The sequence below is a fragment of the Saccostrea cucullata genome, unplaced genomic scaffold (assembly GCF_032062105.1).
Source record: "Saccostrea cucullata isolate Sc308-1 unplaced genomic scaffold, CSIRO_AGI_Scuc_v1 ctg332, whole genome shotgun sequence".
NCBI classification, from domain to species: domain Eukaryota; kingdom Metazoa; phylum Mollusca; class Bivalvia; order Ostreida; family Ostreidae; genus Saccostrea; species Saccostrea cuccullata.
In genome coordinates this window covers 417,905-445,762 of record NW_026932235.1, presented here as the reverse complement: position 1 = coordinate 445,762, position 27,858 = coordinate 417,905, and the positions used below count along the sequence as shown (strand labels likewise).

At 33.9% G+C, this 27,858-nt stretch overlaps 1 protein-coding gene across 1 annotated transcript; it reads left to right on the top strand.

Annotated features, from left to right (window-relative positions):
- The first annotated feature begins 2,003 nt into the window (after positions 1-2,003).
- Positions 2,004-14,821, top strand: LOC134234687 (uncharacterized). The gene is made up of 6 exons (XM_062716743.1): positions 2,004-2,127; positions 6,034-6,223; positions 11,922-12,092; positions 12,253-12,519; positions 13,344-13,600; positions 14,154-14,821. Exons 1-6 carry the CDS (start codon positions 2,091-2,093, stop codon positions 14,819-14,821), a joined length of 1,590 nt encoding a protein of 529 aa, XP_062572727.1. The 5' UTR covers positions 2,004-2,090.
- The last annotated feature ends 13,037 nt before the right edge of the window (positions 14,822-27,858 follow it).

Genomic DNA, 27,858 nt, shown 5'->3' with positions numbered 1-27,858 from the left:
GACGCCTGGATAGGCTGGGAGTTTGGGGGCTGCCTTAAGGAAGCTTGTAAATTTTCGACTATTTCGATGTGCATGTTTGACCCTTCTGATAGCATTTTTCTTACACTTTTTCGGTCTGCAACGCAGCCACATTTAAGATCTGTCCCATGAAATCAAGTTTAGACTTTTAAAGCTGGACAAAATACGTATGGTAACATACGGTAATTGGTTACAGTGGTTGACTGGTTTAGACAGACCACGCAATTGACTGATAGTCAGGTTTACATTAATATTAAAAATACATCTCTTAAGATTGAAATAACAAAAAACAGAAGAATTCTTTTCAACGCATTTTCTTGCACATTACCTATGTACATTGTATACATTTTAAACCGAATGTTCATAAATATTCAAAAATCTGATATCTTAAACTTTTTGCAACAATTATATACTATTTGTTTTAAGGTAGTGTTACGGATGTCAATACTCAAACAGGCCTAATTATTATTATTTTATTTTTTTTTAGGTTAAACAAAATTTTACCAATTTTTCGATTTTTGATGTTCATTTATAAAGCTGAATTATGATTCTTGAAGTCTCGCATGAATCCGATATTAGGTTAAAATTGGGGGGGGGGGGGGTGTTGTTCGGGTTCGTTGCAGAAGTTAACCATTGCGGTTGGAAAAATCAGCAATAGTAAACCAAAGTCCGGGTAAATATTTTGATTTCAGTTAATATCGTATTTCCACCCAAACTGATTCTGTTGATTTTCATTTTTTTGTCTTTAATTCTAAATTGTTTCTAAGTATTTTTTTTATTTTTGAAATAGTTTACTAATATTTTGCAAAAATGATAAGCATGCTTCGCTCTCCTCTCCTTACTTTTCTTTTTCTTTCTTTTTTTCTTTTTTGAAAAATGATGTGGACGTTTGTGCGTACAAACGTACGCCTGGCTACGCGCCTGTTGGTTATTTCTTTATTTGATCCCTTTGAACATTTTCAAATTTAGACAGTACTCAGCACTTTTTTTGCCATTTAGCAGTTGGGATCTTTTATGCCAGCATCTTCTGCGACACTAGACATTAGTTTTTATGGTCCCATTTGAAGGATCCTATTCAACGTTTCTCAATCGGATTTGAACCTGCGACTAAAAATTAGCCACTTCTTAACTTCAAAGCAAAATGCTTTGGAACCACTGCAAATCTCATGGCCCTCAAAAAAAAAAACATTGATTGTATATAGTATATTAAGACTGGAGGCTAATGGAAGGCTTAAAAAATAAACTAGGATGTCCGGTCTTTGTGTATTTGAGAATCTTGCCTTTTTTTAATTCGATTTATATCAATGTACCCTGGCGTGAGATATTTCAGAAGTTCAAATGAATAACAGTTGTGAATCAATTAATCATTAAATTTGCTTTTTAACGGCATATGTTTGATTCTTAGCATTTTGTTCTACTTTTTTTTATTCATAAAGATGATTTCCATTAGATTTAAAAATGTATTTTCAAGGCTGCTGTCAGAAAAAAAATGTTTACCTACCTACCGAACCAACCTGAAAATTTAGGGTCGGGTTAGGAGATACAAAGATATTTTTAACTCCAGCCTTGCTCGTTGTCAGTTTTATTATAAAATGCCAGTAACTTAGATCCGCAAACCGGAACCACCACTTTACTCTCTTTTATGCTATTTTGAGGATGTTAACGGAAAATGAAAGAAGAATGATATTTAATTAAATTTACTATAAATACTATGAGATTGAAATCTGAATATAGTTTACGGACATCACCTTACACCTAATGTATTCATACAGGCTTAAGTAAGAACTTTTGTGTAGCCCTTAATTGCGGAGTTTATTTGCAAAATTTGTCATAGTCATTTGGAGGAAATCATCAGCGTCTTTTTGCGGCACAGTCTGTAAACCTTGTGTTTTTTTTCATAACTGCAATATTTTATTATATTTCAGATATTGAAAGCCAAATCTTTATTTGTTGCACTTTTGCAGTGAGCTATGGTTCGTTATCTGTACCTGTTTCTAAAGTTTGTTTCAATCTGGAGCATTGGATGGTGCCAGGATACTTTTTTTCCTAATGAAACCTCATTAATAGATTCCATGGTAGCAGACCTGATGAAATGCAAAAACATACCAGGTGAGACATCCTCTGACACTGTTGGCTGTGTCTTCATCTTTATATAAAATAAGGGGCCAATTTCTGTCGTTATCATACCTTGTCCTCTCCTTTTGATATGTTAACTTTGTGTAACATCGATTCGAAAGCAACATACGATGAAGTAATATCAAATCTATAACATACTCAGTATGTGAATAGAGTTTAGCTCTCCTCTACGCAAAATGCAATACTAGTAACTCCCAATGTAATTATTAAGAAGTGTATGTATGTTTATTCTGGGGAATTACATTCTGCAATGATCTGGACGGAAAATTGAAATATGTATGATCCAAAAAGATGCCTTTTCCCTTTGAGTTATAACATTTAACGCTTCGCGGATTAAAAAGCGTAAACTGACCCAAACCAGGTTATTCTCGAATAATTTGGCCAAGAGTCATTCTTTAAATAATGCAAAACTTAATAATGTCAGTTTATTGAAATTTTCGTTGCTATTACTTTTGCGTTATTTCATACCTACACTGCACTCAGTAATTGTACTACCCTCCACTACTTATTATCAGAGGGTCTACATTTTGCTCTATTCGCGATTTGTATTATTTAAATAATTAGAGAGATTTGCCACTATTCACCGTTTCATGAACCTGTATGTAATGAAAGAAGACTGTTTATAAAAGCTTATTAAATGAATATAATACTCAGTATTTAATATTTATAATTACATGTATATACATGTAAATGCATGAAAAAAAGGTGACTGAATATTATATAAGAACAATTACTAGATCGTAATTAGTCCTGTTTATTGTCTGAAAATAAAATCTAAATAAATTCTAGGAAATATCTACACAATCACATTCCTTATTCAATGTAAAACAGTAACAAAGGCTTCCTTTTTTGTATTTTTTTTATGTATTGTTTTTTTTAGCTCACCGGAGCCGAAGGCTCAAGTGAGCTTTTCTGATCAAATTTTGTTTGTCGTCCGTCTAGCTGTCTGTCTGTCCGTCCGTCTGTAAACTTTTCACATTTTCGACTTCTTCTCAAGAATCACTGGGCCTATTTTGACCAAACTTGGTACAAAACATCCATGGGTAAAGGGGAATTTAAATTTTTAAAATAAAAGGCCAAGTCCCCTCACAAGGGGAGATAATCAAGAAAAGACAAAAATATGGTGGGGTCATTAAAAATCTTCTTCTCAAGAACCACTGGGCAAATAAGGCTGAAACTTATGTGGAAGCCCCCTGGGAAAGTGTAGATTCTAAATTGTTCAAATCATGACCCCCCGGGGGTTGGGCGGGACCACAATGGGGAATCAAAGTTTTACATAGAAATATATAGGAAAAATCTTTGAAAATCTTCTCCTCAAGAACCACTGGGCAAGAAAAGCTGAAACTCATGTGGAAGCATTGTGGGGTAATGTAGATTCTAAGTTGTTTAAATCATGGCCCGGGGGGTTGGGTGGGGCCACAATGGTGAATCAAAGTTTAACATAGAAATATATAGGAAAAATCTTTGAAAATCTTCTTCTCAAGACCCACTGGGCCAGAAAAGCCTAAACTGATGAGGAAGCATCCTGGGGTAGTGTTAATTCTAAACTGTTCAAATCGTGACCCCCGGGGATAGGGCGGGACCACAATGGGGAATCAAAGTTTACATAGAAGTATATAGGAAAAATCTTTGAAAATCTTCTTCTCAAGAACCATTGGGCCAGAAAAGCTGAAACTTATGTGGAAGCATCCTGGGGTAGTGCAGATTTTAAATTGTTCAAATCATGACCCCCGGGGGTTGGGCGGGGCCACAATGGGGAATCAAAGTTTTGCATAGAAATATATGGTAAAAATCTTTAAAAATCATCTTCTCAAGAACCACTGGGCCAGAAAAGCTGAAACTTATGTGGAAGCATCCTGGGGTAGTGTAAATTCTAAATTGTTCAAATCATGACCCCGGGGGTAGGGTGGGGCCACAATGGGGAATCAAAGTTTTACATAGAAATATATAGGAAAAATCTTTGAAATCTTCTTCTCAAGACCCACTGAGCCAGAAAAGCTGAAACTGATGTGGAAGCACCCTGGGGTAGTGTAGATTTTAAATTGTTCAAATCATTACCCCCGGGGGTAGGGCGGGGCCACAATGGGGAATCAAAATTTTACATAGAAATATATAGGAAAAATCTTCTTCTCATGATGCAAGAACCACTTTACCAGAAAAGCTGAAACTTATGTGGAAGTATCCTGGGTAGTGTAGATTTCAAATTGTGTAAATTATGATCATTGGGGCATATAGTGGGGTCACAATATGTATAACAAGGGGGAAATCTGGTAAAGAACAATATGACAAAAGATTCTCAGGTGAGCGTTGTGGCCCATGGGCCTTTTTTTTTTTTTTTTTTTTTTTGGATTTTCAAATATTTTTTGCTTTGATGTTTTTTCTTCTAAATTGTCTACTAAATTTTTCCGTATGTCTGATCACGACAATGATCACACTGCAGTGTGACGGGTCGACAAAGTTAATAAGTTCTCCAGGGCACCTGATTCCATCTGTGATGTTTTCCGAGGTCCGTATGACTGTCATCGTCGGAAACCCATGGGTGATCTCGTCTTTACTTATCACCCGTGGGCAAACTCGCTGAAATATTGCCGTAAAATATGCTAATTTGTTGTTTTTAGTCAACCAATCAGAAAGTTGGAACTCTTCAATTTTAAAATACGTTTATTACTTTGCTATTTATGATAAATATTTTTGACGTTCGTTAAAACGTGCGAAGTTTGATTTAAAAGAATGAAAGTCAATTCGTACAGGTCACTGACATTAATATCCGCCAGATATTATGAAGGAGTACCTCTTTTTAACTGCAAAATGCACCTTTGAGTGGATTTATCAGCTGTGTTAACTACGGAATGAGTTTTTTCATGTTTTTGGCAATGCCGAACATGCATACGTAACGTGAACTGTGATTCGTTGTTTCGCATCGCGATTCTGTGATGCGGCCAATCAATTGACCCATGCATATTTAATTACATACGACGATTTTTCGGCGAGTTTGCCCACGGGTGATAAGTAAAGACGAGATCACCCGTGGGTTTCCGACGATGTATGACTGAGTCCTGCTCCCAGTCTGTATTCTTTCATTCGTGATACACCACAGGCACCTGAAGTATGGATAATACCCCCCCCCCCCCCCCTCTTTTTTTTTAATGAAAAAAAAATGTAAGAGTGTATAATACTTCGAAAATATAAAATTTCCCCCTCCAACACATCTATATGTCGTTATATGCAAGCAGATTGTACTTTTTCTCACGTTTAAAGAATGGCCCTATTCGGTATATAAAAATACACAAGGTAAGAAACAAAAATTGTAAACAAACAGGGGTTTCAAGGTAATAACAGTGTTACCTATCATAATTTTGCAAACACTTTCTGGGAGATGTTCTTTTACAGTAAAATAGCGTTTGATATATTTATTAATCGGATACATAAAATTTTCTCCATTGGCAGCGTTGTGTTCATTTTTTTTTTTTTTTTGGTTTTTTAATAATTATTTAAACTCTTGTTTAATATTTTAATAAATCATGTTACATTTTTTTTCATTAAAAAAAAAAGAGGGGGGGGGGGTTCTACTTCAGGTGTATTTTTATATACCGGGGCCATTCTTTAAACGTGAGAAAAAGTACAATCTGCTTGCATATAACGACATATAGATGTATAAAACGAAATTTTATATTTTCGAAGATTATAAAAATTAAAAAAAAAGAGGGGGGGGGGTATTATCCATACTTCAGGTGCCTGTGGATACACTTAATTTGAGCAATATACAATTTCATTTCTCACAGACCTCTTGTTTAATATTTTAATAAATCTTTAAATAATATCATAAAACTAAAAAGTAGGATCACATAACAAATACCTCTCAGAATTGATGTTTTGAAGGATTGGGAATATCGATGGTACGTGGTAGTAAAACTTATACCAAGGGGTACGGTAAGGCCCGACTGGACCCGAGTGTCAGTTTTACGGACACAACGCCTATATATGTCGTCTCCCTTGGAAAAGCCTTCACAGCGGCGTTATTAGGAGTACTGATCACTGAGGCACGGGAATCCCAGAGTCAGTCTGTTGGGTAAGCTGAAGAAAAAAAAACTAATTTATTTTTTTTAACTATAGTGAGTCTCGTATTTAGCGTTTGTTGTGATTAGTAGTCTTTTAGTGTACCAGCTAAGGTTACTGTTGTTGAGCGGGGGTTGTATAGATACTAGATAACTTAGTGAAAGTTACTTATAAATCTAGAATAAATCTACTCAATATCTAGTATAAAACTATATTTAACCTAGTGATTGAATGATCAGTAAATTTACTATAGTCTTCTTAGTTCTTACGCAGATGACCGTGTACGTCTACGTGTACGTGTAGTCAGGGAAATCCTCTAATTTTATGCTATTTACGACATCAGTTTTGCATACCGCGTAATTCTACAAGTTGTACACAACGCGTAGATTCGCAAGTACACGTAGTTGAGAACTTGTAGCTTCTTAAACTTAAACTACAGAATATATATTTTTCAGTCTGTGTTTGGTATGAAGTTGAGAATTTATTACGTACATCTAATGCACCTTTTTTATTTCAAGTCATAAATTTACTTGATAAAAATGGATTGTAAAGTGCCTTGCTGAAATGACGTTTTACACGTACCGGTACACGTGCAGTTTGTTAAACAGAACACGATGATAGTTACGCGTACGTGTAAAATCCCTTCTAGGTTTACACGTACAAGTAGACGTACACGGTCAAATGCTTAACCTCTCTATTCACTAAGTTATTTTTTTTTTCAGTGTAGAGTCTTTACGTACTGGGCCAGTTATTTAGTCAGTGTCTAAATAGATGAAAGATTAAGAGATGAAAACTGGTCCCCAAAGAAGTAAATTGTCTCAATGAATATCTCTTTTAAATAGTATATGAAGACATATATAATATGTGAATGTATGGGCAAAGGGAAATAACTGTTAAAATGTTCCTCCAATCGCAACTTCTCGGTACTTTCCGACTAGCGGAAAAACGACCTCGAAGTTGTTTTTCGACCCTCTGACGGAAAGACCCGAGATGATGTGAATAAATGTTCCTCTTGTAAAAACTATGGAAGCTGCAATGAGTCTCTAGTGATGAATTAATTCATCTGCTTAGTGCTGTAAGCAGAGCCTAATTTTTGTCTTTCAAGATTTATTAACAAGTGAAGGTTATTTTTTAAGTTTATGCCGATCATGATTGATAAGTTAAACTGAAATATACATGTATAATTTTCCTGTGGAATTAATTTTTGTTGAAAATATAGACATGTGGCTGTTTTATTGCTACCTTGTGTTAATTCAAGGAGGGTCACAAATACTCTCATACTCTATGATAGGATGCTTTTGTAAACAAGGTCAATGTGTCCACAGGTACTTGTGGACAGGACTCCCTCCCCCTCGAATATACCCCCCCCCCGGATCCAAAAAAAATTTTGTTTCAAAATTATTCTTCTAACATATATTAACAATGTATTCAATATTAAAATTCCCAAACAAATAATGTAGAATTAACGATTTTTTAAAAAAAATATCATACCCTCGGTATTTTAGAATAGAGAAGGGAAGTCACCTCCATTTGTTAACACTTGAATAACGAAACATATCATATACCTTAAACAACACCTGTTTCGACTTGTAATTTATTTGGCCAGACATTCCACAATAATACGAGTATTCATCGACAAACGGGAAAAATGAAACCAGATTTTGAATGTCAAAGCAGAAATTACGGAAGTGATGCAAAAATATTTCCATTTATATTTTTTTTTCTTTGTGATAACTCTTTGAAAGTTGGGGAAGTTTATTTCTTGATAATTCTGCCGGAATGTATATTAAGCAGGTCGATACAGCCTAATAGGCATGCAAATTGTGCGGCTGCCTTTGTGTTTTCAGAAATTGAAATTGGCATGGAAGTCCTGGTCTAATTTCTATTAGTACATTTTTAAAGTACAATTTTATTTCACAACGAAATGGAAATATAAGGAATCACTGTGTAGTTAGTATAGTATGCCAGGAACATCAACGATAGTGGGAAACATGGGATAATTTATGCATAACGGGCTTCGCCTTTATTTATATCCTTCGTACTTAATGTTTTATTGCAGTGCAGTTATTGTAAAGGCCTATTTACACGGTCTGACAAGAAAGATGGGATATTATTATAATATCATTTCAGATGTGATTTTACATCTGACTCCAGTGTTTTAATTACATTGTATAATTTGCCATGTATGTAGTTCATATTCCCCTCCAAATGTATTAATGTTTACAATTTAACCACAGAAAACAACAAAAATATTCCATTTCGTAATTTTCAGCTAGTTTACAGTGTGTGAAAAACAAAAATATGATTCTTGCAAACATGCCAAATGCCCGGTTCGATTTCTTGATGATCCTCGTTTTTTATTATTTACATGTACTAAATGATAGTACTCAGCATATGAAATAAGGAAGTTATGACGGATACATTCTTTTGCAAAAAAATCACTAATAAAATGTGATAAATATTTTATTTCAAAAGAATCTTCGTGTACACATTTAAAAAATCAAAGTACTGAAAGCACTCTTGGGAGTTGAACACGGTGTAAATGAAATCTTTGATCGGGAGGTTAAGTGAGGGCTGAACAATATTTATTTCAAATACAGACAACTGTTTCACATTTTTTGAGTTGCAACAATCTTGATCGAGAAAGACATTCAGAGATATTGAATAGCAAAAAAAATGCATGGGTCATAATGCTTGCCTGCATACATCAGTACATTAGTCCTTTTTTATACCCCCTGCTTGAAAAGCGGGAGGGTATTATTAATCGGGATTTACGTCCATCTGTTTGTTACGCTTTAGGTTTACCCATCTTTTATCCGCAACTCCGCTAACACCACTGAACAAAATTTTCACAGAATCTTGATTACATATTGCTGTAGTGCTTCTTCCATTACTTTTTCATCCTACACATATTTTGGGTTTCCCATTGCAAAACATGGACACTGCCATTATATTCATGTTAGAGGCGGTTGATCATTTATATCACTGCTCACAGTCTTCAAATTTGTAATATATTTTTCCTTTGCACCTTTACCCATGTGTTATGAACATTTCAGTTTCGCACGAATAATATAAATGTTGATAAAATGTGGATTTTCACACAGCATCCTTTTAAGAGCTAACAGGTATGTGATATAAAACTTCTCTGTGAATAAAAATGTATTTTAATTACACGAACATTATACAATTTTAATCTTTTTTTAATATTGTGAAGAAAAGAGCAATACTAATATATATAATAATATAATAATATTGACAAAACATGACAACAGTGGAATATGTGAGAGTTTGTGTGCGTACAAATTATCTGGTATGTAAATGAGGTTTTCCTTTTTATTAAAAAAATATACTATTTTGTTGTTTTTAATCGCATTTTACATCAAAACATCGCGTGTCCGTTTTTGGTTTTAATATTTATAACAGAGTACTAGTTTTACCGCTTTTGGCAGGTGATACTGCTGATTTAGTAATAAATACGTATGTTTCCTAAATTTTTATGTATTAATGAATTCATTTAAACCAAGAAAATGTTCATGAAAAGTTTGAATAAGACTAAATTTACCGTTTGCCGTCAGTATGTAGAGTTGTCATCTCTTTCATGTATGAACACTAAAAATGAGTTCCATAACGAAAAACTTTCAAGCCTTAGGTTCTTTATAATTTAGTTTTACATATGTACTTTGAACGAAATCTAATATTCAAAATAAGATTACTTTATCGTTACATTTACTTACAATATGGAAGTTAGATTAAATCAGGAGAAAATGACATGAACTATTTGTGGCGGAATATTTTTCTGTTGATATCATCAGTAAATCAGCCGACACAGTAGCCTCGCTTTCGGCACATATAATCAACACAAATTACTGCGCATGTTAAATACGTGATGACCATGGGAGATTGAACATAGTTCAACTCCCAAAAATATACAGCCAGATCTACATTTTTCAATAGCTTCAGTACATGCATTTAGATTTCATAATTCAAAAATCCAGGGAAGGGGTAGCATTTTCTTTTGCCTTATGCGGGGGACAGGAATTTTTTTGAATTAGTTTGCTACGTATATTGCGTTTATATCTGTGACTAATATTTTGATACTGATACCTTGCATATTTTTTTATTTTTTATTTTTGTTGTTGTTTGTCTCTGACATCTAGTCTGATACGACTTTTTTCAGTTTAACATCTACCTTTGGCTTTCCTGGCGCCACGACCATAAACTGAGAATAGACTTAAGTCAAAATTTCAAATCAATGTAACTTTAAAATAAATTTTAAATTGAAGCAGAATTTTCAAGGTATATTTGTATTCAAATATCTAACGAACGTGAAAGTTTTTAGTCAATTTGTTTAATAATAATTGAAATATTCAAAATCTTAATTTTGACTTAAGGTAGGACACAATAGATAGGCCAAATTTTTCTTCAAATTCAATATTCCTGAAACTTTGATATTTTGTTCTAAGATACAAACTCTCTTTATGTATGAAATGAAAGAAATTCGACCGCACATTTTTTGCCCACACAGTCTGAAATATGGCCTATCAGACCCCTGTAAGAAGATTGTGAAATCAGACATTAAAATTTTAGAATTATCAATCTATTGCAAATTTGTGTAATACTAATTATAGGAATAACATTTTGCTACTTAAACTCAGTAAGTTATATTGATACTGGAAAATTTGAGTAAAATATTATGTAAAAATAGAACATAATTTGCAAATTTACATGTAAATATCCGCAGTTTAAGTTTTCTGAGAAAATGTTAAATTCAATTTTTACAAAAAATCAACAGAATGATTCAAATGGGTCTTAGAATAAAATGTGTAAAAATAAAGAAAATTGAACCGGTGGTTTCAGATATTTTTGCGATCAAAAAAATTTCAATGGCAAAAAAACTAAAAGATTCAGTAGATGACATCACAATATTTGACCTTTGACCTCTTGATATGACCTTGACCTTAGTAGTACATAAAGAATGGAGACTCCGTATATACGTGTCCAAATATCATTCCTCTACTATGTATGGAACAAAAGTTACACTGCATTTTATAACAGACTGTCACATGCTTGTTTAATATTACACTTAGTTAGCATAAAAACATTTCAAAATGTAACATGACAATATATAGGATTCAAAATATGACTAAACATGTCTTTTTTTTTCTTATAGTAATATTATTCTTCAGACTTTTTAAGAAATGGGTTAAAATAGAATCCATTAATTTCAGTTTATTGTATTTAAAATTTTCAATTATCTATAAAATCTTTAAAACTTGTTAACGGAAACTCATTATTTGCATAAACAGCAGATTGATGATACAAAATCGGAAGGCATGTTCATTTTGGGCTGCTTGATCTCTAAAAAAGTTTAGCATCTAAGATATTTTTTGAATAAGATGCTTCATATTATTCACTCATTTTAGCAGTTTAACAAAATCTAACTGTTTTTTTTTTCAGATAAACCATTAATTTTAGATTTAAAATTCAATCATCGTATGAAGGAAATTTTAATGCCAGACAGCGAGATTTATAAGTCATATTTCTTTTAATTTATATATAATTTATATATAAATTGTAAATATGTAAACAGTAAACACAGAGGACATCATAGTAAAGCATTGCCATAGATTGTACGTCATGGTGTATTCAAATTCGAATTCAAATTCATGGATACAATGTTTCTGATTTTATTCTAAACACTATGATTACAGGCGAGACTGGAATACAAAACTGTCTGCTGTATTCAAAGAGGACTTCAAACTGCCGGATAAATTTCTTCAGTCCGAATTGACAATCAAGGACCTACTGAGTCAACGCACGGGGTTTAGTCCTGCGGATGTATACACGGGGGTACCGAAAATAGGCCGGGGTGAATTTGTAAAGTAAGATAAATAACAAAAATTATTTTCATTTAAATCGTGAAAGTACTGTAGTAATTAAAAGAAAACAAAATATTTTATTTTTTTTTCCTTCGGAATTTTTATAATTTTTAAATAGTAAATATCTATAAAGTCGGACTCAGATATTTGAATATGATTTCAGGAGATTAAAGTATTTACCAAAGAGCGCTTCTTTTCGGGATACATGGATCTTCAATGACCTTCTGTACGCGATAGCTGGTCACGTGGCGGAAGTGTGGACTGGCAGAGAATATGAAAAACTAGTTGACGAGAAACTTCTGCGGGCTCTTGGAATGTCTCAGGCTGTTTGTGGGACCAATATTTATCCAAACAGTTCTCAATCGGAGTACGCACTCCCATATCATTCCGCCGGGGAAGGAGTGCGACCAGGAAATCAAGATATATACCAGCAAGTATTCAACTCCTTTACATATAACGATGAATTAAAAAATGTTAATGGTATCAAATTCCTTCTATTTTAACCAGGACTTGCCCATCTCTCTAACGTTCTCTCTATTTCTGCTGTGTGTTCATGATTAATATTAAACCATCATCTCTATTTCAAAATAATTTCTTCAAGCAAATTCAAAGTATTGTGATCTTCCGCCGTCGATGTCTTTTTGTGTGTTGAGATGTAATTTTTATATGGCATATTGTGTCAAATACGAACGTCTTATCATGGGGCATTCAGAAGTTGTCACCAAAGGTTTTTTTTTAAAATAAGGTAAATCGTGAAGGCCAAGGTGAAGGGATCAGAAATCGCAGCATGCTTGTGAATATCTTGCCATAGGTATTGCACATATCAAATATAAAATCCTATCTATTCTCAATCAAAAATCATGAGGAAAAATTAACCTTTTTTGAAAAGTAGGTCAAACTTCAAGGTCATGGGGTCAAAAATTAGAAAAAAAAATATTAGGAAAGGTCTTGTCACAGGCAATACATAGGATTCATATGTCAGCTCTATCTCTTCTCATTCAAAAGTTGTGACCAATGTTAAAGTTTCTATAAAGTAGGTCAAACTTCAAGGTCAGGAAGTCAAAAACATAGTTTTTTTGTAGAATGTCTAATCACGGATTTTATACATGTGTAATATGAAAGCTCTATCTTTACTTATTCTAAAAGTTATGGCAAACTCGGTGTAATGTTAATTTCTTAAAAAGTACTTCAAGGTCAAGGGGTCAAAAATCACGTACATGTATCTGTTAAACATTTTCTTCAATACTTTCACAGAATAGGAGATGTTGGACCGGCCGGATGTATCTCTGCGTCACCTTTAGATTTAGCGAAGTGGATTCGATTCATGGCTTCTGGAGGCAAAACAGTGGAAGGACATCAATTAATTCATCCAGATGTTTTCAAGGAAATCATTGAACCACAAATGTTATTGGATGCTTCATCCAGAAGTCGATTCCGTCTTGACGAGGATTTCCCTGTTCAGGCCTCCGGGACCTGGTACGGTTACGGGTGGTATGGCGGGTCATATAGAGGTACGTGTGTATACGTCGTATATACCGGTATTTATTTGCCATAAATGATAGTGATCAGGTTAGCAATGTTCCCTTGGGCCTCTGTTTTGTAAAATTCTTCTCTGAATCATATTTGCTGTTCTTGGGGCTTTTTTTGTTTATAAATCAACCACAGAGTTATCGTGTGTAAAGCAAACTCTAACAAAATTCTAAGGCAATGGTCACGGTAAATGAAAATTTCTGTTTGAAAGCACATCCGTTTAATTACCTGAAGAATTATAAAGAGTCTATGATTCCTCAATAATGTGTGTGAAGTTCTATTCAGCTACTTTATTAAGTCGTCCGTTCAAGTCAAATCAGACCTCTGTTTAAAAAGGTCATCAGTTGCTTAAAATCCTTATCAAGTCTTATTTTTTTTCCTTTGAACTATTTTGCCTACTTTTTTATGTTTTATTTCGAATGCCTAATTTGTTTCAAGTTTTATCAATGAAAATTCAGCATGTATATGAATGAATTCCGAATGTCGTCAACTTGTATGTAGAATTTTTATTGATAAAGTTTTATTATTTTCTAGGGTTTAAAAAGCTGCTTCATCCAGGAACCTGGTACGGCTATTCCGCTGTAGCTGGATTCTTCCCTGATCAGAATGCTGGATTTGTCATATCTGTAAATGGGCCCTGGTACATGGATTATACACACTCTCTCGCACCGTTAACGTATGTACTCTCAGACATTCTTCTGGGTGAAAAACCGTGGCTAGACAACACCACCATGTGCAGTTTCCCCTCTCCATGGAAATCCACAGGAACATCTGCTACAAACAACAACACAGTGTCCACCCAGGCAAGCCGTTTGGACATGAGTCAGTTTACTGGTGACTACGGTCATCGAATCTTTGGAACTTTGAAAATCCGAGAGATAGAATCTCAAAAACTGTCCTTCAAAATGAATACTGCTGGGATTGGTAATCTCACACTTTTGTCTGATGACGTAGCAAAATTCCGAATGACGTTCAACGAGCTGTTGAATGACGTGGCAGAGAGCACGTGCAGTCTGCAGTTCTACACTAAATCAGAGGGAAAGTATCAGAAGGTCACGATCACCTGCTTTTATTCAACTTTCGAATACCAAAGAGGAGTTAATTTTCTGAACCCCGAGCCCGACACTAATGCAACAGCAAAGCTTATTCAAACCTGGCCCCATCTTCTCCTTTGTTTTATATACGTTTTATATATTCAGTGACAGATGGTATAAAAAAAAAAACCTTAATTTGTCTTTATTTTTGGACCTTTTTGGACCTCTAAAGCAAATATTACTATAAATTTCTCAAACATTAAATTATTGTAATTTTCATTACTGTTTAAACTTCTATTCGAAAATTCTAATAAGTCTTTTACAATAGCTTGTTCAATTTAAATCACATTAGTGTGAAACTTTTACTACTATTAGTAAATGAAAAGTTAAAACAGATTTGTTCATTTCACTTACGTGAATATGACTTAAGTTGTTATTTTTATGATTTTATAATCGTTTTGTATCATCATTCCTGAACAAGACTAATTTCTTCATCATGTAACAAATTTAAATAAATTTTGGCAATCTTTAAAGAAATTATTTAATTTTTTGCTTTTTTGTTACAGAATATTTAGCAGATGTACCAAAATTTATATAAACGAAAAGAAAACTAATGTTTCAATTCAGTTTTTCTTAGTGCCAAACATTCAAAACATCTTTCAAACTCACGTATAGATCAAACATCAATGTTAAAATGTTCGATCATTTCGACCTACTTTTAATTACTTTTTATTCGTTTCATTTCATTACTGTCTGTCTGTCTGTAAACTTTTCACATTTTCGACTTCTTCTCAAAAACCACTGGGCCAATTTCAACCAAACTTGGCACAAAGTATCCTTGGGTTAAGAGGATTCAAGTTTGTTCAAAGAAGGGCCACGCCCTCTTCCAAGGGGAGATAATCATGAGTTTGTTAAAAATTAATGGCGTTTTTTAAAAATCTTCTCCAGAACCGCTGGGCCAGGAAAGATGAAACTTATGTGGAAGCATCCTCAGGTAGTGTAGATTCAAGTTTGTTCAAATCATGACCCCCGGGGCAAGGATGGGGCCAAAATGGCCGAAAGTTTTACATAGGAATATATAGGAAAAATCTTTAAAAATCTTCTTCTCCATAGGACAGGAAAGATGAAACTCATGTGGAATTGTCCTCAAGTGTAAAAAAAGGTGGGGCCAAAATGGCAATTTTACATAGAATATATAGGAAAAATCTTTAAAAATCTTCTTCTCCAGTCACTGGGCCAGGAAATATGAAACTCATGTGGAATCATCCTCAGGTAGTGTAGATTCAAGTTTGTTCAAATCATGACCCCCAGGGCAAGGGTGGGGCCAAAATGGCCGACCCAAGTTTTACATAGGAATATATATGAAAAATCTTTAAAAATCTTCTTCTCCAGAACCACTAGGACAGGAAAGGTGAAACTCATGTGGAATCATCCTCAGGTAGTGTAGATTTAAATTTGTTCAAATCATGACCCTCGGGGCAAAGGTGGGGCCAAAATGGCCGACCCAAGTTTTACATAAATACGTTCTTTTCAAAATCTTCTTCTCCAGAACCACTGGGCCAGGAAAGATATCATGTGGAATCATCCTCAGGTAGTGTAGATTCAAGTTTGTTCAAATCATGACCCCCAGGCCAAGGGTGGGGCCAAAATGGCCGACCCAAGTTTTACAAAGGAATATGTTCTTTCAAAATTTCTTCTCCAGAACCACTGGGCCAAAGATGAAACTTGTGGAATCAGGTAGTGTAGATTCAAGTTTGTTCAAATCATGACCCCCGGGGCTAGGGTGGGGCCAAAATGGCCGACCCAAGTTTTACATAGCGATAAATAGGGAAACCTTTTAAAATCTTCTTTTCAAGTACTTCAAAGCTATGATTAGTGATATTTATATGGAATCATCCTCAGGTAGTGTTGATTCTAGTTTGTTCAAATGATGAACGCCTGGAGGGGGGGGAGTAAATTCCAGCCCGATGTGCTCAGGTGAGCGCTGTGGCCCCTGGGCCTCTTGTTATTCGTTTCATTTCATTACACGAGACAAAGAGCTCGCGAATATGTCATTCTCGCGTATGATAATTTTCCCTTTAAGATTATACACATGTAGATTATTAAGAAAAAAACAATTTATGAAAATTATGTTTCGCTAATTAAGAGTCAATGATGGTCGCCAAAATAAGGTTTCGCGAAAATTTAATGATATAGAGTATGATCTATAGTACTTTATGCCCCTGCACTACTATGTTTATTTTACACTGAAAGCTTCAGGTAAATCTTTCATACCATAAATATACAGACTGAGGAACGTTTGATTGCATTGAGCTTGCGAAGCAAACGTTTTGGCAGTGTTGTATTGAATAAACTAACTCAGTAACCTCAGGTTACCAATTATAAAATTATAAATTGCTATATTTGTTTTTGTGCGTCGTGTGTTAACATTTTTAAACATTTTTAGCTTTTTCTCTGCAACCGTGCTACCAATTTGGACAAATTTTGGTACAAAGCATAAATTGGTAAAGGGGAACGAGAATTATGAATTTAACGGTCCCTGCCCCTCTGTTCCTTAGGGGTGAGACAGAAACCACTAAAATTAATCCAATCTTATATCAACGTAATCTTAAAAAATCCTCTTCTTACTCCTTGACATCAAGCAGTCAAACTGTTAGTATGATTGTAATCAGCATTGAGTCCTCTACCAAAATCGTGAAATCATGTCCCCTGGGCCAGGGATTCTAGTGCTAGGGTGGGGCTGTGTAGATTATATAGTGAAAATGCCTTCTTTCTTCTCTGCTTCTTGGTATTGAACAAACAAATTGTTATGACGAGGAAGGGTGTCTTTTCCAAAATTATGAACGTCATGGCCTCAGGGTCAGTGGTTCTGGTTTAAGAGTGGGACTCTATTGATTCTATAGTGTAAATGCAAGAATTCTATGAAAATATCTGCTCTTGGGTATTCAGCAGATCTAGATGTTTTACCCAAATATCTTTGATGAGCAATGTTTCTTCTTGCAAATTTATAATTGTCAAGGCCCCTTGTTCAGGGTTACAGTAAGGCGTTCTAGTGCGTGTATAGTCTCGTTTTCCCCAGACTCTCGCTCTCGAGACTTTGCCCGAGCGAGAGTCTGGTCTGATTCGTATTTTATTTCTGTAATTTCAAGCCGAGGCTTACCGAGAAATCGGTATGGATTTTCACTGGCTGATACATTCTCTTCGATGCTAAGATCTATATTCTTTAAAAAGTCAGAGGCTGCGCCTTTACTTTTATATGGTTTTATAATAAAATACCCCTGTCTGCTTTACAAGGAACAAAAAAAAACCTCTTTGTTTAAAAAGTAAATTCTCTTATGTATTTTCATGGGAGTCTCGAGAGCGAGAGTCTGGGGAAAACGAGACTAGTGCGTGTAATGACAAATAATGAACCCTGTCGAATAGGGACCGAGGGTCATTTTTCAACGACGGAAATGACAAAAAAAAAAAAAACAAACAAACAAAAAACAAATTGCAGAGAATGTTCCCTAGCCGTCATTATTTTATATGCTAGTCCTTAAACAATTGATCCCCGATTGAAAAATGACCCCCTCTACAGTGATACAAAAATTTATAACAGATGAAAGGGAAAAATATACTGTACGATTGTTCTTCCTTCGAGTCCTTTTGCATGTGTTCGAATATATTTGATATTTTTTCTGTTCTTCATAGCACATAGGGGTAATTAAGATCCTCATTTTTCTCTGCCGAAATATTGACAAATCAGTTTTAAGCAAAAGTTTCTCTGATAAAGGAGCAAAACCAGCAAATCAAAGATGGCACATAAATAAAACGCACGCTAGAGATGAAAAAAATTTATGAATATGGTGTATTTTGTCAAAGGCCTATCCCCAAGCCAATATTTAAGCCCCGTAATAAATTTTTTGCCCCGTCTGAAAGCCTTGTTGTTTTGTCTGTTTGTTGAGCCACAGCTTTCATATTTCACACGTGTATTCCTCGTGACAAATATGTCTTAGGGTATCAAACATTTTATCCTTTTGACCTTGACAGTTTGAGTGTAACTTGCGTTTGAGAAAATCCAACCCTCGCCCTGAATTTGTACTTTGGTTATAACTTTTGAACGTCAGATAAAAGTACTCTCATACTTCACACGATCTTTCATCGGATACCAACAACTATGACATTTGACCTTGACCTTGGATATTTTCGTACTTATAAAAGTTTTAAAAATTGGACAAAATTTTTTAACAGTAAGGGCTAGAATTTTAATACTTAACATATGTAATTCTTGTTACATTAGACCTTTCTTAGAATCCAACAACTTTGACCCTTTGAGTTTTACCTTCCTTTCAACAACTAAGTTTTAGCCATTACTTTTGAAAATGTGCTGCTACGGTTTGATACGTATTTTACCATCGTATTTCCTGTGAGAAGACCCTATTTTGGGTACCAATATATTTAAAATGCATATACGAAAAGCTTAATCTTAAGGGGGCATCAGTGTTTCACAGACACATCTTCTTATATATACTGCGCATCCCATATGGCTGAAATGCCAGACTTCATGTTTTATGTTTTTCTCTTGGAGACTCGAAATAAAAGTAAGATGAAGAATTAAATAGGAGACACGCAATGAAATTATGGCATAAAGAATACGTGAAGTATAATTAGAAACGATGGGGGAACAAGGTGTGCACTATGCCTATAGCTTCACATATTAAATAATCTTATTATATCTTTATTGTAATAAATCTTTATAAAAGTAATACCATAAAACTGTCTATTTCCCTGAGAAGAGACTATTTTCCTCATATGAAGACAACTCCCTGGAAAATCAGAGCTACTCCCTGGGACTACTCCCTCATGAATATTTATTTGTAATTTTTAACCAATCAAAGTATTCAGTGGGGGGAGCGTTCAAGGAATCTCGAGTCTGTGACGTCATTGTTTTTAGCAATGTAACTATTGGTATCCAAAATAGGGTATTCGCATTGGAAATACACTTGTGAAATATAAAAGTAGGCCAAGGTTAAAAAGTTTTTTCATAAGTAGGGAAATCTCCAAGGTCAAGGCAATTAGTATCCAATAAAAGGTCTTGCCACAAAGAATACATATTCGAAGTATGGAAGCCCTAGTGCCAACCCTTCAAAAGTTATGGCTAAGATTACAGATTTTAATAAGTAGGTCTAACTCCAAGGTCAAAGGGTCATAATTCTTGATATCAGTAAATTGAAAGGACATATGTAAAGTATGAAAATAATTTTTAAGTTGTGGTCAAGGTGCTAGATTTCACAATCGTGTTTTTTTTGTGTTAAACTTTAGTTTTTTTTTATTGATAATTTTTTAATTTAACAACACTAAAAACAAAACTGTGAACAATATAAATTCGCGTTTTTCATTTAATTTGAAGAAGAAATTTTTAACAATAAGTACGAAAGCCATGAAGGGACACGTCGATTTTTCAAAAAAGTAAAAATTAATTTGAGATCTCGAAATACACAATCCCATGGATTATCAATTTGTTCTCACAGATTATCAATTCGTTCCCTCAAATAACACAATCCGTTATCTCGGATTGTAATTCATTTTCTCAGTTTAAACAATTCGTTCCCTCGGAATGTAAACCCTTCTCATGATTTCATTAATATCAGCTATCTGTATATATCGGATATGGCAATACGTGTTTAATAAATAGAATATTGTAGTTGTTTACATCCCACCTTTTATTAAATATTACGGTCCAAAATGAGAAAATTACATGAACGTGACTCAAATCCATATTCTACAATAATGCTTCATTAATTTGTTTTATATATTAGAAAAATTGAAAGTCCTATATAGTAAAAGTAAATATGGCTCCTGTGTAATTATTTTTTATTATACAGTTTGATACATGAATGGCATTAATATATTTTTTTAAGGTCAAATTACAATTACATATATACATGTAATAAAATTCAAGCACTGATTGCCAAATATAGCTGATGTTACAAATCGTTTATTAATCCGTGGGATCCATGTGTTATCAACCTGTGGGAACGGATTGTGTTCCTGTTATTTACTTTTTGAAAAATCGGGTCTTCATGGCTTTCGTACTACGAATAAGAGATTGGTTTTTTATTATTTTTTTTAAAATGTTAACGCTGTTTAAAATTACTACTTATATACATGTATATCTCATTCGGGGGAAAGAATGAGTTGTAAAAATAAACAGCATTTTGAATAAAAATTCAACAAGGAAAGCTCAAACGTTATGCATATAAGCCCATTCTTGATATTTTAGACAAAAAAAAAATGATACGGTTTTTCTTAAATTTTATCATATAATAAAGTTATATTACTACTACAAACTGACAGAGGTATTATGTAAAGTATGAATTTCTGTTGCTCTGAAACATATCGCAGCTAACCATTTTTAAGTTGTGGTCAAGGTTTTTTCTTTTTAAAAGTAATTCATTGGACAAATTCCAATGTCAAGGTTTTCCCAAAAATTTTTGCATCCGACGTAAGGATTTAGAGTAGATTTTTTTTATGCGCTCGGATCGATAGATCCGGGGCGTATATTGTTTTTGTCCTGTTTGTCTGTTTGTTTGTTTGTTTGTTTGTCTGTTTGTCACAAGGAACCTTCATAACTTTTGTGAAAGATAGAAACTTCATATTTTTTATACATACTCCACTAATTAAGCTCTTTCAAATGACAAAAATCAAGTTATTGACTATGACCTACATGCTAAAAATAGCTTTTTATCTGCAAACTTTAACCTTCGCCATAACGTTTGAACCATGAAAGATAGAGACTTTATATTTGGTTTGCATACTCCAATTATTAAACCCTTTCAAACGACATCAAGGTCAATGACCTTGTGACCTTTACTGGTATATCCAAAAATATTTTTTTGTCTTTCCATAACTTTCGAAAGAATATGTATGTGAAGTACTAAAATTTCTTTCAAATGACACCAAGGTCATGACCTTGTGACCTTTTTGTTAGTTTTTCAAAAGATATTCATACTTGGCCTAAAATTTCTTTCAAATGAAAAAGTTTACTGTGACATATATTGATTAAAAGATTAAAAGATTTGTTGCCGCCGGGCGCATAGTGTTTCACAAACACATCTTGTTTTTTTTTTTACAAAATGGACATAAATATTTTCTGATGTAAATATTTGTCAAAAGGTCAACATTTTAATGTGTAGTAATTCAAAATTTCAGTAAGTCATGAAACGCGTTATTTATTATATTTATTAAACTAACCTTTAGAAACTTAAGTTCCAAGGATGGTGCGTGTGGATGATTTTATTGAGTCAGTATCTTAAAACCATTGCAGGACAGAATATTTATGGGTCTAAGGGTCGTCAGTTTCTTAAATTTAGTTTTTATTTTCTTTTTCTCTACTAAATTTATCAAATTTCATGGGCACGTCCCGTTAATTTTTTTGCCCTGGAATTGACAGGTGAAAGACCTGCCAATGACAGAGGGCCAAAGACCTTTAGAGAGAATGTGGCAGACAGATAGCTCAGTTAGTAGAGCTCCTGACCGGAGTTTCAGGGGGCCCAGGTTCAAATCCAGGTCTGGTCCGCTGGATTTTCTCCTCTCCCGTTACATATGAATACTTTTGATGGGTCATATATGACCCCTGTGGCAGCCAGTGGGTAGAGCCCACATATGAACCCTCTGGCAGTAAGAGGGTTAAAAGTAGGACAAATTCCAATGTCAAGGTAAAATGGTAAAAGTTCTTGGTATCAAATAAAGGGTCTTCTCACAAGGACTACATATGTGAAGTGACCTATCGCTTACCGTTCAAAAGTTATGGCCAAAGTTAAATTTTTCACAAGGATAGAAATCTCCAAGGTCTAGGTCAAAAGGTCATAGTTTTTGGTATCCAATGAAATGTCTTTCCACAAAGAATATGTATGTGAAGTATAAATGTCCTGGCATTTACTGTTCAAAAGATATGGCCAAAGAAAAAGTTTGGAATTTTTGTGTAAAAGTCGGTCAAAATCCAAGGTCAAGGTCAAAAGGTCAAGTAATATCCAAAGAAAGGACTTGTCACAAGAAATACATATGTGAAATATGAAATTTAAAGCTCCACTAAATCAAATTTCATGGGCAAGGTTAATTTTTTTGCGGACAAACAGACAAACAGAGAGACAGACAGATAGCTAAACACACGGACGGACACTAAAAAAACTATATGATGCAATTGTTTATTAACAAGTATCACATGTGGAAGCTGAACATAGTTTTGTATAAAATCCAGGGGTTTTCCAAAAAAGAAGAAGGACGAGAAGATGTTTGCCTGCTATTTACAATCTCTCCCTTTTACGCTCATCGTAACAATCGTCTAAATACAAGAATCTTGTAAAACGAAAATAAATTATAAATTTCCACCAACTTGGTAATTTTTTTAAACAAAATAAGAAATATCAATCTGTAGCACTTCTTTTGTTCTTTCAAAATTTATATATATATTAAAATAGCTTCAATATATACGGCACTTTTTAAAATTTTTACACATATATACCAAGGAGACAAAGTCAGGAAATTTTTTCCAGAGAGCTTAAAACACGTAACATCATTGAGAAATCATACAAAACAATCAATGTCTAACAATTTTTGTCGACAAATAATTATTTGACAACCCGCGCTACTTTTTAGACGACAACAGAGGTGTAAGCGGAGCGCGCCCTCTGGTGAGAGATTGTGCTATTTACAGAAAGTACACATGTAGTAGATATATTTTGAATATCGAACCCGATGTTTATTCGTATATTATTAATTTCATAAAAAATCCTTTTGACAGTATAAAAACCCTTCGAAAAGTCCCTCCCATACCCCTCCCCTGTAGAAATATGAAGGTCTTAATATGGGATCCAGGATGTTATACAGCCCCCGGGCAATGTACTCTTATGTACAAATACATATAATTATAGCATTATAAGTTTTTTTTCCAATTTTATCCGGGCTAGTAAAATAGGTTCCCGGTCTTGTAAGATAAATTGCTCTTGACAGTCGAAGGATCCCTCCCATACCCCTCCCCTGAAAAATATGATGGTCTAAATATGGGGTCCAGGATGTTTGCCAGCCCCCCGGACAAGGTCACCCTTACTAATGTGTTCGGAACCTTTTATCTTTCGGTGTTCTGTAAATTATAAAACCCGATGAGTTCAGAGAAGCTCTGACAGTGGCTTTGGCGAGAGTTACCGAGACTTCAGCGAGATATGGTGAATTATTCACGAAAATGTGTCTAGGAAGTGTCTAGCACTTGGAGATCTGGTAAACATAAAAGTTATGTTGCGTTTTAGTTTTCACTACCCTATAATATCATTCTGTAGAAATGTACTTCGATCCATCTTTTTTGAATTCATTCAAGTTTAGATTTTAAGCATTCTCTATGATACAATTTTAAACTACTGTTAAGAATTAAAACTTTTTTTTTTGACAAATATTTTGCATGGGAACCGGGACTATATTTTTTGGCGTCAGATTAGCAAACGAGGCACCAATGTGACTTTAACTGACAAATCAGATGAAGGAGAATTGCATTATGGGTTACTATACGAATACTACAGGAATTTTGCACTTGATAAATTCCTTTATTGTACTATCGGTGAATACAGTTGTCAGATTGATTCCCTGGCCAACACACTTGATCTCGAGTATAGTTATGTAAAAAATGTTTTGTCCATTTAAATGCATACGAGAAAAAAAAGCTGCTCGTTTTTCTTACCCTTGAAGTGCTGGCATTCTAAACCTGACACTAACTACGTGTACATTTATCTTCAGTGATATTTTTGTTTCATTTTACATAATTCTAAGCATATACTAGTATTTATGATAGGTAAATGGAATTTAGAAATAATTTTTTTCTTGACTGAATTTTATGTAGATTAAATGATTTCAAAACAATGAATAATGGACGCCTATTGTAAATAGCCACAATATATAATTATGTATTCAAAATGTATAAATATGTATTTCAAAACAATCTGCAAGAAATAATAAATATTATACATGCTATATGTCGATTATTTGTGTCCAAAAGCAAAGAAATTGAAATCGAATAAGGTCAAATGGCGAAATATGACAAAAAATACGGCAAGGTAAAAAAAAAGATTAGGTGTACAACATTTGATTAAATAAATAAGAAGTTCAAGGCATGCTACGCGAAGGGAATATGTCTCCTCTGCAAGACGGGTTCTCATGCTAAATTCTGACGAGGATGAGGATTAAATAAAACTGGTCCCCTGAAGGTTTGCTGGTACTCTTTCCGTCAAAAATTTTGCTAAACTCACACGTAAAATTACAATTAGAAATTATATATAAAATTATTTTTTCTTAAATAAAAAATTAAAATTAACAAATGGGCAAACGTTAAACTCTTTATTTACCTCTTTCCCAGTAACTGTCGATAATACTAATAAGACTTATTTTTGTAAAATTACTGTGAGTATAATCACAAGCGCATCTAGGATATTTACTGCCTGTATCACAATGCATCCTTGTAGTTGTCAGGGGTTCTGGTAAAAAAAAAAGGGGGGGTTCTATTGGTTATTTAGTGGCTAAACTTAAATTCTTAAAGGATTTTATCCTTTTCTCCTGAATACATGTGTATTTAGCAGATAAAGTAACTGCATAATTATCATGAGCAAAGGTGTATCCTCCTAAATTTTATACAAGGAATCACTTTTTAGTTTGTTGAGTATGATAGGGCATTATTGACAGTTAGAAACATGGAATAATTTGCATGCATATAAGGCCTTATTGGCTCCTGACCTTTCGCTTGGTAAAATTTACATTCCAGTAAAAAAATCATGAAATCAACTAGATTAACCTTCAAAGAGTTAACAACGAGAAGACAAAGAAATGGAAATATTGTTAAAATAATGCATAATTTTGATATGTATATTTAATATTTTACATTGAATTTTGTAGATTGTTGTTGACAATACTTCTTGGAGTTTGCTTCCAGTGCATCTCTGATAATTTTGCGTGTTATTTTACATATCGCAAATAAACTGGTTGATAGGCGCTCATCACATTTTATGTCTGTGCTCTGTTGTTTATTCATTAAGATACTTAGAATAGAAATATTTTATGTTCAGATGAGTGAAACTAAGGTGAACATACATGTACATGTAATAGCTAGTCTCGTTTAACCAGACGCTCGGCTGTCTCCGTAAATCTCCAACAAACAGGACTACTTGATTTAGTCTTTGTTTATTGCAGTTCATGGTTTGCGTGACAAAATTTACGTTCGTAATAGAGATATTCATAAATAATTTAGAACATGTCATTTGAAAAGAAAATATCGTATCAATATATGATTACTTGTCAGATACCATCCTGAAAGTGTTAAAAGCATGAACCACAAGACATAAAACCTGAAGTGAGCGGAAAAAAAGCGGCGGCGTAAATTAAGGGTTTTGACAACGCTTTGAGAATTTGTAAATGTAGCTCTTAGCTTTGTCAGAATTTTTTTTAGCAAGAGAGCTACACTTCTGCAGCTAGGTTTGGTGATGCATTGGATGATGTCTCTCAAGACCTCCCTGTGACGCTTGACGCCTCCTTTTCTCTCTTAAGACCTCCCTGTGACGCTTGATGCCTCCTTTTCTAAGACCTTTTCCTACTTTGCCTCTCCACTTCCACACGTGCGTATCCTCTACAGAATTATCTGCTGAAATATTCGAGCCGGCGAGAGATTCCGGTATATATAGCAAAAATTAACGACGTGATAGAAAGCCATATATCTTGAAAACTTCGGTAGCCAATATTCACGTTCCGAAAGCACACAGTAAGCCTCGAAATGATTGGTTCTTGGTCAGCGCGCCTTTCAATTTTTTTAAATTTGGTTTTCTTATGCGCCCTCCAGCTATTGTTAAGCCTGTATTTGCACTTCTTTAAAAAATCCTTCTATATATGCGTACATTCATTTTAAAATCTTTTCTATATTGTCATTATCTTTGCCAAATTTTTTGGTGAAAATATTTTGTATCGAACATTTACATTTTACATTAAATTTTATTTATTTATGATTTAGAGCCCTGTGTTAAAACCGAAAATTGTCGTAAGATTACAATAGCTGTATCACATAAGCGTCATATCTTATGAAAATCTGCAGATCTGTCATCATCTTATGACAACAAGATACACCGTGGCACCCTCATACACACAAAGTACATTAAAATTGATTCAATGAAATGTTTTCCGAGAGTATTTCTGCAAAAGAAACTATTTGAGACACACTTTTATTTCAATAATTTAAAGAACATATCAAAGAAATACAACTTAAATTTGTGCAAACACATCTTACAAAAATCACTCCGATATTGAAGAATAGAATTCGTAAGATCTATCTGAGGACAAAGGACAATTCTTACGATAGTTTTGTGAAACCCGGCCAGTGTTTACTAATTAAAATCAAATTTAAAACGGGAGATTTGTTGCATTCAACATTAGTTTTACAGATATACAGACACTTTTAATAAGCTTTCTATTCATCATCCTCGAATTATAACAAAAAAAAAATTTTTCTATCACTTGAAATCCAATTCATCTCATTTTTTCACAATGAACATACTATTCCATGATATTTTGTACAATTTACTTAAAATGATTAAAGTTCATAATCTACAAAAATATCCCACTAGTACATGTATTTCAAATGTATTCAAAAATAAAATTCTGTATTTATATGTATGTTATGCTGTGGAATAGACATCGGTTGTCAATACCCCCCCCCTTCCACAAAAAAACTAAAATTCATAAAACACCAGTTAAAGGAAAATATAATTTTCTTAAATGCTTCATATAAGTAGAAAAATGTTTTAACGTCGAGATTCAACTTTTATTGGTTCTAAAAACGTTTATAAGATAGTTACATGTTAGACGTGTAAACTTAACATATACATGTACTTGATGATGTATAACACACAGATATAGGCAGTTTCGTATTTCAAAAGCTTTTAAAATATATATAACAAGCTTAATTTAAACAAATCATCAACACAAGTGTAAGTTTCAAGATCTTTATTGTCCCCCGCTTTCACTGAAAGTGGGGGATATTAATTTGGATCTGTCCGTCCGTCCGTCTAGCTAGCTGTCCGTCCGTCTTTCTGTCTGTCTGTAACGCTTTCGTATCCACACGATATCCCAAGCACCATTTGAGCTATTGCAATGAAATTTCACATAAAAACTCCCTGTGGCCTAAGGAAGATCCCTATGGA

Excerpts from the sequence above, each read along its gene's own strand:
- LOC134234687 (XM_062716743.1), top strand. The coding sequence starts at position 2,091 with ATGGTAGCAGACCTGATGAAATGCAAAAACATACCAG. Across the intron at positions 2,128-6,033 it reads GAAATGCAAAAACATACCAG|GATTGGGAATATCGATGGTA; the intron begins GTGAGACATCCT and ends GATGTTTTGAAG. Across the intron at positions 12,093-12,252 it reads GGCCGGGGTGAATTTGTAAA|GAGATTAAAGTATTTACCAA; the intron begins GTAAGATAAATA and ends ATATGATTTCAG.